This window comes from Myotis myotis, unplaced genomic scaffold (genome assembly GCF_014108235.1).
Source record: "Myotis myotis isolate mMyoMyo1 unplaced genomic scaffold, mMyoMyo1.p scaffold_m19_p_22, whole genome shotgun sequence".
In the NCBI taxonomy this organism is placed as follows: domain Eukaryota; kingdom Metazoa; phylum Chordata; class Mammalia; order Chiroptera; family Vespertilionidae; genus Myotis; species Myotis myotis.
The window spans coordinates 1,773,092-1,785,884 of NW_023416327.1; the positions used below are offsets into that span (position 1 = coordinate 1,773,092).

General features: G+C 51.5%; 1 protein-coding gene across 1 annotated transcript in view; it reads right to left on the reverse strand.

Moving 5' to 3' along the window:
• Positions 1–7,384: 7,384 nt before the first annotated feature.
• The window catches only part of LOC118679013 (E3 ubiquitin-protein ligase RNF213-like), a 99,940-nt gene continuing 94,531 nt past the window's right edge, over positions 7,385–12,793 (reverse strand). Inside the window, 5 exon segments of the mRNA XM_036355243.1 lie at positions 7,385–8,464; positions 11,081–11,259; positions 11,334–11,423; positions 11,776–11,970; positions 12,446–12,725. Of these exon segments, the coding sequence (XP_036211136.1) occupies positions 8,311–8,464; positions 11,081–11,259; positions 11,334–11,423; positions 11,776–11,970; positions 12,446–12,725 (898 nt within the window). The 3' untranslated portion in view covers positions 7,385–8,310.

Below are 12,793 nucleotides of genomic sequence, written 5' to 3' on the forward strand. Positions count from 1 at the left end.
AGACTGGTACAGCCACTATGGAAAACAGTATAGAGTTTCCTCAAAAAATTAAATATGGAACTGCCATTTGACCCAGTGATCCCACTTTTAGGAATATATCCTAAGAAACCCAAAACACCAATCAGAAAGAATGTATGCACCCCTATGTTCATAGCAGCACCCTTTACAATAGCTAAGATCTGGAAACAGCACAAGTGCCCATCAGTAAATGAATGGATAAAAAGCCGTGGTACATTTACACCATGGAATACTATGCAGCAGTAAAAAAGAAGAATCTCTTACCCTTTTGGACAGCATGGAGGGACCTGAAGAGTATCAAGCTAAATGAAATAAGTCAGTCAGAGAAAGACAAGTATCACATGATCTCACTCATATGTGCAATCTAAGTAACAAAATAAACTGATGAACAGAGTGGATCCAGAGACATGGAAGCATGGAACAGAGTGTGGAATCTCAGAGGAAAGGCGGGGGAGGGTGGGTGGGTGGGAGGTAATTAACTAAAGACCTTGTATTTATATATGCATAACCCATGGACACAGACAATAGGGTGCTGAAGGCCTGGGGCAGGAGGGGGGGCAGGAGTGGGCTGGAGGGGGTGACTGGGGGGAAAAAGGGGGACACATGTAATACTTTCAACAATAAAGAATTATTAAAAATAAAAAAATGAACCAGCCATCCGGAAAGGTCTCCCTGACCTTTTGGAGACTTGAAGGGTAAGTAGGAGAGAACATTTCAAGCAATGAGAACAACATGTGCAAAGGTCTTGTGGCAGGAAAGAGGTTGGCGTATGGGGGGCACTGATGGGCAGCCAGTGAGGCTGAAGGGTAGAGATGTAACTCTATGGAGATTCAGAGAAGTATGTGGGTAAGAAGGCAGCCTGAATATAGATCTCAAGAGGAAAATACAAAAGATGAGGGTTACGCTTCAAAGTTCAGGAAAGGCTTCACATAGCATTTGACAACTGGCAGGACCTCACATTTTCAGCTGGGAGAGGCGCCGAGCACCATTTCTCCAGCACCTGCAGCATACCAGGCACCATGCTCAGTTATTGATCTACACTAATTTATTCCTCATCACAGCACTGAGAGATACCTCACAAGTGGGGAAACTGAGGCTTGAAGAAGTCAAGTTGCCGGAAGCTAATTCCAGCATGTCATGAATGCAAGAAGTTTCATCAAAAGGTTGATGGAATCTTGGGGCTTATGCAGCCCTATTATTACCTGCTGGAATGGCTGAAGGGCATTTCCCCACACCTAAAGATTTACATGTATTATTGCCTGTTGCTAGACAGCTGAGGGCATTTAAATCTACATGTTGTTGCCTCCTGCTGGCCAAACACCTGAACAGCCCAAGGCAGTTTCCCCAAAACTGACAATGCTTCTGTATACTAACCCTTAGCTTTGATATGTATATCTACTTTGCCTTAGGACAATTTGTGTTAATAAAGAGTGGGGGTCCTGAGGCAGACAGAACTTGTTTCCTATAGCTAAACTCCTCTGGCTCCCCCATGGACTACACATTTATATTATATTTCTAGTCTCTTTATCAGTTTATGCCGCAGCCACTTCTCCAGATTCTTGAACCCTTCCAGATGCTGAGAAACACCCACTGGCATTTTCAAGTGGCTTGCCCAGGGTCATTGAACTGGCAAATGGGAGAGCCAAGATTTCCTCTGGAGTCTGTCCCGGCCACATTGTGCATCCTTATCACAGGCCCTTGGGGCTGGCCACTGGGGACAGTGGGTGGTCCTGAGAAAGTAGCTGTGCTAGGGGGTGGAGGTTGTGTTGTGTTCGGCTATGGGTACGGTTAGCGGTAATGGGTTAGTGGTAATGGGGAGGCAGTGAGGGAGGCAGTGCTGAGGATGTGAACTTGGGGATGAGTTTAGGTGTGAAGGGAAGGGGGCTGTGGAAGGCAGGTCTTTATCCAATGTGAACAGTTAGTGAGGGTCTGCATGCGCTCCAGCACCAGCCCATCCCTCACTTTCCCTCTGCTCCTGCCCCTGAGGGCTCCTGAAAATAGTCCCAACAGCCCCTTAGCTTCTAGGGTGTGAAATCTGTTAGCATCCACACTTTCCTGGTGCTTGCTTTTCCAGTTTGAACTAGATTCATGCTGCTTAGTGAGAAGGGATTAGAAAAATGCAGAGAGCAATATAAATACTCTGAGTGGACTGTCCTTCAGCTCAAGGCCCAGGTCCTCCTCCCAGCTCCTAATCTCTAGTCTCTCTCCAGGCCCACCCTGCTTCCCACTAACGCACCACATCGGGGTGTCATGCACTTTACCTGCCTGGCCTTCTCTCCACAATGATTGGTTTCACTGCACTGTTGTTTTTGGGTTGGAACTGTGATGAATTGAATGTCAGTAGAAAATTTTCAAATCTGTTCCCCAGCTGTGCCCCAGTTAGAGTTCTCTGTAAACTGACAAGAGATCAAGGATGGGGTCAAGGATGGGTAACCAGGCATAACACCAAGTTTCCTACTTCCTGACATCTGCTCATCAAGGCCCTGATTAGACCCTTGCAGCTGTAATGAAGGACGTTTGTGGTTTCTGTGAATCAAAGCTTGCCTAGCACCAAAGTCGGGGCTGCTGCAGGAGGAGAGCTCCCTGCGTGGAGACGCCTGTGGAGGTCGCTGGCCAGCTCAATAAATCCTCGCTTGCTGCTTAAGACCTAATTGGAGTCAGTGGTCCTTTTCTTGCGAATGTTGGTCCATAACATTTGGAGGCCGCAGCGAGATACTCGGCAGGGGTGAGAGGGACCCCCTATCCAGGGCAGGAGGCTCTCCCCCATCCATTGCCGGGCAAGCGACGAGGACTTATTGAAAAATCCTGCAGGAGGTAAGGACAGGAGGTGCCTGGGGTGAGATCTCACAGTGGGCAGTCATGTGGAGGGCTGGACGCAGCACTACCTCCCGACTCAAGCTGGTGACCACGGCATCTGGCAAGTGTGACTTTCGGTTGCATGGGACTTGTCTGTCTGGTTTTTTTATTTTTTGTCTTGGTGTTTGTCAAAATGGGACAGGGGTCGTCTGCTTCTGTGTGCTCCCTGCTGCAATGTTTTCTTAAGAATTTTCAGGACTTCAAGAAGAGAGCCGGAGACTATGGATATGATGTTAATGCTTTTGATTTACAGCGATTCTGTGAACGGGAGTGGCCCACTTTCCAGGTGGGGTGGCCCGATGCAGGGTCTTTTGATATGACCACTGCCTACCGGGTCCATCATGTCATATATGACTGCCCAGGGCATCCTGATCAAATTCCTTATATTCAGGTTTGGGTTGACGTATTGTCCGAGAAACCCCAGTGGATGAGGGCATGCCTCCCGAGGGGAAAATTGGGACAGAGACAGACAATTCTTTTGGCCGGGCCCCAGAAGAGAAAGGGCTCCCCAGGTCCTTCAGGGAGAGCAGGAAGAACCAATTAGCCGGCAGCCCCCCTATATTCCCCCGGCCCTGGATCCGGGTGAGCCCCCGCCATGCCACCAGCTCCTGACCCGGAGCCCCTGCCTCCCCAGACGCCAACTGTCTTCCCTCCGGACCCACCGATAGGAGGGGCTTTGTCGTCCTCCAACCCCTTCAGTCCGTCCCATACTAGACAGGGAACGGAATATGGAGCTTCCGGGGGTGTTGGGCCAGCGGCCCCAGCACCTCTCCTGCCCTTGAGGTAGGCTGGGCCACCAGACCTGGGCCCGGACAGCCAGCCTTTCATGATTTATGTCCCTTTCTCAACTAGTGATTTGTATAGTTGGAAGAATCAAAATCCCTCTTTTTCTCAGAACCCTCAGGGTCTGATCTCTCTGCTGGAGTCAGTCTTTTTTACCCACCAATCCACGTGGGATGACTGCCAGCAATTACTGCAGACCCTCTTCACCTCAGAGGAGAGAGAGAGGGTGAAGGCGGAGGGAAGGAAATTGGTCCTCGGGCCAGACGGGCAGCCCTCTGGGGATGCAAGGCAGATCGAGGGGCTGTTCCCTAGCTCCAGACCGGATTGGGGAGTGAATGATCAGAGAGGGAGGGAGGCCTTGGACCAGTACCGCCAGGCTCTATTGCGGGGCATCCGGGCAGCGGCTCGGGAGCCCACTAACCTCTCGGTGGTGACTGAGACCACCCAAGGGCCGAACGAGAGCCCAGCCGCGTTCCTGGAGAGGTTGTGCGAGGCATATCGGATCTATACACCCATAGACCTCGATGCTCCAGAGAACAGGTGGGCCATTAACGTAGCGTTCGTGTCCTAGTCTGCCCCAGACATTAGAAAAAAGTTGTAGAAGTTAGAAGGCTGTGAGGGAAAGCAACGGGCCTGGGCTGAGAGATGTGGGAGGGGCGGGGGTGTTGGCAGTTATTTTACTGGCTGCAGACCACTCTGCAGGCGTAGGGGCCTCGTCTGTAGCTTACCAGCAGGTGCCTTATCAACTAACTTCAAGGTCACAAGTTTTCTGTGAGCACAGTTAATCTTTCTCTGCCCAGGATTATTCTTTTTAACCCTTCCAATGCTAAATTAGACCGATACCTGTTCTTAGTTTTATCACAGAAGGTCTAGGTCATAAATATTAATCTAAAAATGCTGATTGTTCACTTTTGGTAATCATTAAAAGATTAAGGTTTCTAAGAATACAGAATTCTAATACATTAAAACAACTAAACTCCCAGGAGCAAAGTGGAGGAGAAATGGAGCTGAAGTCTGCAGCCGCCCTGGTGATTAAGAGCTGGTTGCTAGGCAGACTCAGCCCCCAAGAGCCAGGACAAAGAAGGGGGGCTGGATGCCTGAGCTTCCTGCAGTGGCCCTAAAAGAAGCAGCAGCAGCAGCAAGAAAGTGGGGGCCAGCAGAAATTTACCTGACACTAGAGCTGCCCCGCTGCTGCTCAATGAGTAATGAGTGTTTTACAACAAGCAATACAAGACTTGGGCCTTTGGCTTGCAGGCTACAGCAGTTAAACCAGAAGCCAGTGACTGCTACTAGCCGTCCTGCAGCCCGAGGAATAGAGCAGCAAGCCCGGGATCTATGAAAGCTACAGATAGAGCTAGTAAAAGCTCCCTGTTGGCAAATGTACCAAAAGGGTTCAGTACCTGTTGCTGCTGGAAGAGAAGGGGCTGATATCCCCTTCCAGTGCACTCCCTTGGGAGAGGCCTAGTCGCTGCTCTGCTACAAAGGGGACTGCTGGGAAGACAAGGAAAGCTGGGCCCTGTAACTAGTAAACAGGGTTAATAAAAGGGCAAAGAAAAGAGCACTCTCCCTGGACCCGGGAGCCATCAGGACTTTGAAATTCTCCAAGAGAGGAGGAGTCTGACTCAGAGACTGGCCGAAACCCTGTTGGGTTAGGAGGACCGGAGGCTGCATATTGAACCTATAGACTGCAGTTTCTAGGCAGAGGTCCAAGCCCAGTTGTATAGGGGTTAAGCTGCCTGTGTACAGCAAAGCAACTTTCTCCTGTGCCAGAATACATTTTAAGGAAATTGGACAGACTGTGTTTATGGCTAGAAAGAAGAACTGGCTGCATACACAGCCCTGACAGTAGCCCGCAGAAAACTGTGTAATAGACTTAGATGATGCCTGCATCTTCATGGACATGGCTCCAGAGAGACAAGGACAATTTTACCTTGTGTGGGAAGGTCGAAAATAGACTCTAGTCACCTCCCTAAGATGTTTGTATAGCCCTACCATATGTCATGTTTAGTAGCAGAAGATTTAGCTGCCTGAAGCGGCCATAGTGCCAATACTATGCTTCGTTGTACTAATATGTTGTATTAACCTTTGATGCTCTTACAGGTTTGAGTGTAGCTGTAGCTGCCAGCAGTTGCTGTAGACCAGTGATGCTCTACAGTCCTTGGTAGTCTTTGGGAGTAACTGGCAAGTGTCCAGATTCCCACACTGAGGGCCATTGTTATGGCTATGTGTTAGCTGTCCTGAAAGGGGGCTATGTGGGGTGAACCCCAAAAAGTAAAAGGTGCCTAGCTGCCGAGAGGGAAGTTGCCCAGGTGGGCAAAGAAGAATAGCCATCAGGGTTTGGTCTCTATTGAGAGACAGTTGGCAGCCTGTATACTGTCTTTACAGGCCTGTGTGACCATGCCCATGTCAGAGGTGGCAGAGTGACAGCAGAGCTCAGAGCCTTGGAGTTTAATGCCACTCCCCAAAAGCAGCAGCCTCCGCCTCAGAGGGCACCCTCCACCCCGGCCTGGGCGGGAGCCAAGGCCCAGCTATCCCAGCCTGAGCTAATGGCTGGGGGGTTGTGGGGTGGGGGGATCCCCAATAGAAGGAAATAAAGAATGTGAGAAAGATCTCAAGCTTCTGGCTGCCCACTTATGTTTGACTGGAAAAATGCCACTTTAGGGAGAAGTTTCATTTTTCTCTTCCAATTAGAAAAGGCTCCTCTGGGGACAGCCTGGGGCCTGGAACTACAATGTCACTGTAAGAACATTTAAACCTCTGAAGAATGTTAGTGAGTTTATTTGAGCCAAACTGTCAATTGCCGGGAAGCAGAACCTCAATATATGAGGATAATGCTCTGGAGAATGGCAATTTTTTACCTTATTTTATACATTACAATCAAAAGAGAAGATGTAAGGGGGTTACATGAAATCCATTGGTGATAGGTTAGGGAGGTGGGAGAAAGCAAAGTGGGGAAACCTCTGGGATTGGATAAAAAGTAAATGATAGACACCTGCTTCTTTTACACAGGTGGGTGCAGAATGGTTAGCAGTCAGCAATTAATAATAATGAGGGTATTTGTGGTCTTCGCAGAGTGGTGCCTATGCTTTGAGGAGGTCCGGAGAAAGGAAAATTAATTTGACATTCCAACAATATGTTATCATAGATGCAAAAAGACAGTAGGCTCAGTTAAGGTAAAGATGGACCTTTGTCAGGGAAGATACCAGCCTAGGACGTGACTACCCACCATAACTGCTTTTAGGTAAAGTTTTAATTTCAGACCATCCTTCATGGTTACTTTAGGTCTCTGAGTTTGCAAGGCCACCACACAGCCCTCCCTGGGGCTGTCATGTTAGCATGTGGTCCCTTTTTGTGCACAACAGCAGGCTCACCCAGAAATCCATGCCTGCACCACCGCCAGTCCTCTGATTCCTCCTCACCTTCTGCTCTCTCATTCCGTTGTCTGGGCATCTCCCTGCTGCACAGCCCTTCTGCTTGTGGCCCTTCTCTGTAAGACCTTACCTCCTTGGGCATGCCAGCCATGTATCTTTCCTCACGGGTTATGGGATTTCATCAGTTAATTGACAGTCATGAGCTATTTCTTCTCTCCCCATCTCCCCGCCCCCCCCGCCACCCATCCCTTCCCCCCCCCCCCCCCGTGAGCTCTTTCAGTTATTCCCAGGTTCAGGCAATTCTGTTATGGACCAACATTCGCGAGAGTAAGACCACCGACTCCAGTTAGGTCTTAAGCAGCAAGCGAGGGTTTATTGAGCTGGCCAGCGACTGCCACAGGCGTCTCCACGCAGGGAGCTCTCCTCCTGCAGCAGCCCCGACCTTGGTGCTAGGCAAGCTTTGATTCACAGAAACCACAAACGTCCTTGGGTACAGTTGCAAGGGTCTAATCAGGGCCTTGACGCACAGATGTCAGGAAGTAGGAAACTTGGTGTTATGTCTGGTTACCCAACCTTGACCACATCCTTGATCTCTTGTCAGTTTACAGAGAACTCTAACTGGGGCACAGCTGGGGAACAGATTTGAAAATTTTCTACTGACGTTCAATTCATCACACTCTCTACTGGTCTTAGGAGATGAATTCAGACCCTGGACTCGTCGCTAGTATCTACTAGCTGAGAGTACTGGGTGTGCAGGACCATGAGTTTGACAGAGAGGAGGGGCCCTGCCACAGTGGATAGGAGGGTTGTGAGCCAGGGGGACCAGGAGAACAGATTCTCATACCAGTTCCCCTCTGCCTTACTGGCCTCTTCTCTGTCCGCCAGCCGTTTCCTTAACTGACTTAAACTTTCTCTAATTACCCCAGAGTGGTTAGTGTAAGCAAGAACTCAGCAGGAAAGGAGGAAGGAAGGAAGCCAGATTCTCTTCCACGAGTGCAAAACATATTAGGAAAAAAAACAAAAATGTGTAACGCCATTTCCCCCGCTCTGACATGTAGTCAGAGGAAGGGCCTGGTGGCTGGGGATGTGACCATCAGGGGCCTAGAGGCCTGAGACAGACTGTTCCCATCTGCTCCCCTGGAACGTGAGGCCCGTGTCCTGCTCCGTCCCACCTCAGGGACCAGTGGTCACCACCTGGAGAGTGTGGGGCTCAGGTCCTGAGGCCTAGTCCCAGCGCCAGCCATGGGTGGGGGAGGAGTAGAGTGGTGCGCAGGCAGTGGCTCTATCTCGTCTGTCGTGCCCATTTCAGCTCGGCTGCTGTTTTCCACGCGGAGATGCAGTGGCAGAGCAGTATCTCCTCCGGGAACAGAGACTCCATCTCGGGGAGAACGTCATCCCTGCTAGTCTCCATGTAACTGACTAGAGTGTCTCTCAGGCTGAAAGACCAAGGAACAGGGGACGGCATTTAGAACATATTCCAGACAACCTTGGATACGCCTCCGTGGGCACCCCTCCCAGCCACTGGCAGAACCAGCGCTCCCTCAACCAGAAAGGCCGGGGGACAGCCATAGGCCACCCTAGGCCAGTGGGTCCCCTGGGACCAGGAGCCCCGCTGGAGGTTCTGGTGTGCACCCGCTGCCTCCCATGTGCTGCACAAGCCCTGCAGGAAGGAGCGCCTGGTGGAGGCCCCTCTAACTGTGTGACCTGCTGGATAGAAAGGGAAGCCTGCCATTCTGTGTGAACAAGCATCTAGGTTCCCCAGGAATGGGCTCCTTTCCCTACACCCAAAACCCAGGGGAGCAAGGGCTTGTTAAAAAATCCAAAGACATGGCCCTGGCTGGTGTGGCTCAGTTTGTTGGAGCGTTGTCCCAAGCACCAAAAGGTCTCGGGTCTGATCCCCAGTCAGGGTACATACCCAGGTTGTGGGCTTGATCCCCAATCAGGATGTATAAGGGAGGCAACCAATTGATGTTTCTCTCTCACCTCTCTCTCTTTCTCTCTCTAAAAAAAAAATCAATAAACATTCTCAGGAGAGGGTTAAAAAATCCAAAGATAGAAATGTATACAGGTATATGCTACACAGCATAATAGGGGAAAATAGAGACTTTGCACTGTTAGAGAGGGGACTGGAGTTTGACTTCTATTTAGAAAACCAGAAAAGTTAAATCCCTACCTCATACACCACACATAGCAATAAACTGGTTACAACATAATCTATATATATAAAAACCTAATAAGCAAACAGACCTAAATGCGGAACAATCGAACAACCAAACAACAGGTCACTATGATGTGCGCTGACCACCAGGGGGTGTGCACAGAACATGGCGGGCATGAGCTGCAGTGGGATGGAGCAGGTGAGCGGGGTTGCCAGACCAAGGTGGGGTGCTGATCACTGTCACCGGGGAAAGCCTCTGGTGGTTACTGAAAATTCTTTGCTCCCATGCACCGTGGTCCTGCCCACTGCTCACACCTGATGCTGGCACTGGCCCCACTCACACTCGCACTCGCTGCAGGCGCCCGGCACCAGTTCCATCTCTTGGCGCCGTCAGTGGGTGTTAGCGGTGGTTGCCGCCCTCGATTGCCCCTCAGGGCTTCTCCACCTCCCCCTGCTCCCGAGGGGCAATTGGGGCAGCAGCCTCCGCTCGAACCCGCTGCTGGCACCTGTACCAATTGCTCTGCGCCATGAGCAGTTGCAAGCAGGATCAACACTGTCAGAATGTGGAAGTGGCAGTGGCAGGAGCAGGGCTGCTGGCAGACAGAGGACCAGGGGCCACGGTGGGAGGGGCCGGGTGGGGGAACCGGAGTATGGGCTGAGACCTGCCCCTATACCCACCATAGCCTCATGGCCCACAGTTACTTTCAAGGTGCACGAATTCATGCACTGGGCTCCTAGTGTACAACATAAAACTCTAGAAGCACAAGAAGAAAACTCTCTGGACTATCTTATAGCCTCGGGATCAGGGAGGCCCTTATCACTCTATGTCCCCATGGAAGCTCCATAGAAAAATTCTGTCAGCTTTGGCCTCATAAATTTCAACACCAAGGTCAGGGTTCGATTCCAGGTCAGGGCATAGGCTGGAGTTGTGGGCAAGATCCCCAGTAGGGGGTGTGCAGGAGGCAGCCAATCAATGATTCTCTCTCATCATTGATGTTTCTCTCTCTCCTTCCCTCTCCCTTCTCTGAGATCAATGAAAACATATTTTAATAAAGAGCATTTGTAACATAATGGATAAAAGGTTAATTCTAATATTTTAAGACTAAGAAAAAAAATAAACAGCCCCCCCCAAATAATCAAAGGGTATCAAGAGATAATTAAGAGGAAATATACAAATGGCTGATAAACAAAAAATATTTTCAGCCTTACTAGTGAATAGGGAACTGTGAGTGGACATGGGACAGCATTTTCTGGCCATTAGGTTGGTGAAAATGTAAAAGACGAATAATATTAGTGTATGTATTCTCACACTATGCATGGGTGTAGCTTTTTCTATGAGTTAAAATGTGGGGGTGGGAGTGGATTAGAAGGGGTTAATGGGGGAGAAAGGTGACATTTGTAATACTTTCAACTATAAAGATAAATCTAAAAAGTCAATCAGTGAATGCATAAATAAGTACAGCAACAACATAATGACAGTTAAAATGAACACCTCTTTGACAAGTAAGTCCAGTTGCTATACTGAGAATATGACTTTTGTAATTATTCAAAAAGATCCTATAGAGCAGGGGTGGGAACCTTTTTTCTGCCAAGGGCCATTTGGATATTTATAACAGCATTCACAGGCCATTCCAAATTCTCAACTTAAAAATTAGCCTGTTATATTTGGTCAAACATTTACTCACCCCTAATGCCTTTACAGGACCACACCAAATGATTTCGCAGGCGTTTTACGGCCCATGGGCCAGCTGTTCCCACCCCTGCACTAGAGACTGACACCCCCAAAGCCAGTCCTCAGGGACCCTGGCAATGGGAACTGCAGGTAAGACAGGAACTGGAGGTTCGCAGGAATGATGGTGCGAGGGTGCCTGGCCGGCAGGTGCACCAGCCCTACCTCCAGTCGGGGTTGAAGGTGGCCTCGGTTTGGGGGTTCTTCAGTTTCAAGAGGATCATTTCGTGGAGCTCCAGGAGGAAGGTGTCCAGGGAGCTCTGGTTCAGGAATGTGTGCAGGTGCTTGGTGCTTTCCGGGCTGAGTTCCACTCGGTACTTGGCACTGATCTCCCTGAAGGGCTCCTGCAGCGAAGGAGGCACAGGTGAGGGAGGCCCAGGAAGTAAGTGTCAAGTGGACATCAGGAGGCGGGACTTACTTTCTGCAGGCGCAGCAGCTGCTCAGACTTGTGGGCTGAGAGGAGCTGCCAGAGGGCGATGATGTGCTGGAGCTGACATCGGTGTAAGGCCTGCGAGAGGAAGTGGTTCCTGCAGGTGGTGCCTGTGTCTCCTCTCCCTCCACCTTGGGCTCCAGTGCTGAGTCCCTGCCTCTCTGAGTGAGAGGCTCCTACACAGCACGTCAGCCCCAGCCAGGACCAGTGGGCAGGTGCGTTGTCCTTGGTCACCACTGCCGCCCTGGCTGCTGCGCGTAGTCTTCCCTTCCCAGCACACCCTCGACCTCAGGGTCTGTTCTGTGTCTAGGCGGGCTGGCCGGGGAGGGACTGCTAGACTTGCCCGCTAGACTGACCTGCTCGCTGTGCCCTCAGGAAGTGAGGACAGGATGGGGGGGTGGGGGTAGAGCTGGTCTCCTTTGAGACCCACCTTTACCACCTGCTCGGTCTGGTCGCCCATGCGCAGCTTGTCCTGCAGGTACACGTTCAGGTCCATGTTCGGGTCCTCGCCAGCTGTGCTCAGAAACCCCAGCGTGACTTCCACGAGGGACAGAGCTTCGCAGGTGTCGCTGTGGGACTGCAGCTGCCTGCCCAGGGCGCTGGTGGCCGAGTGGGGGAGGGGGCTCTGGAAATGGGAAGCAGCACAGGGGTCCGTGGGCAGGGGTGCATGGAGGCCTGGTAAGGCTGCTGACCTCCACCGCCCAGGTCACAGGCTGGGAGGAGCGCTGTGCTTCCTAAGTGTCGGCTATTTCCTAGTCACAGATGGGGACTCACCGGACCTTCAGAGCCACTTGTGAGGATGTGCACACAGACACATGCACACACACTCCACACATACATTTAACACGCACACACATGCACACACTCAACATGCACCCGCCACAAACAGAGTTCTCTGGCCTTCCGCATCGGCACACATGGCCATGACACCGGGACCACGAGACTGCCATCTGCCATGCTCCAGGAGAAAGCGTGTGTGCCCGCCACCCGGCCCCGCCTGTCCTCCGGAAGGAGCGGTGGGTGGGCTTAGGGAAGGAAACGCCTGGTGTGGGAGTGGCCTGTGTGAAGGGAGCCCCCAGTGAGAGAGGCACAGTGCTCACCTGGGGCATCCTGCTCCGGATGGCGGCGAACAGGTGCTCATAGTTCCAGTCTTGCCTGTACACCAGCGTGGGGAGGCCCCTAAGTCTCAGCCTGGGTTTGCCCTGGAGGAAGCGGCCGATGACCTGGCGCTGGATCCGCTCCAGGTCCAGCTCCTGCAGGCTCTCGCCGCCCTGCACCACTTGGTACTGGCAGTTGGAGAGGATCAGCGGGGTCAGGTCCCGCTCCACCTCGTAGCTGATGACGTGCAGGTCGGCCACCTCGGAGGCGTCCACGGAGTAGCTGCGGATGGAAGACGGCGCTCGGGGCGGTCCAGCGTGCTGCTCCCGGCCGGAGCAGAGGACACCGCG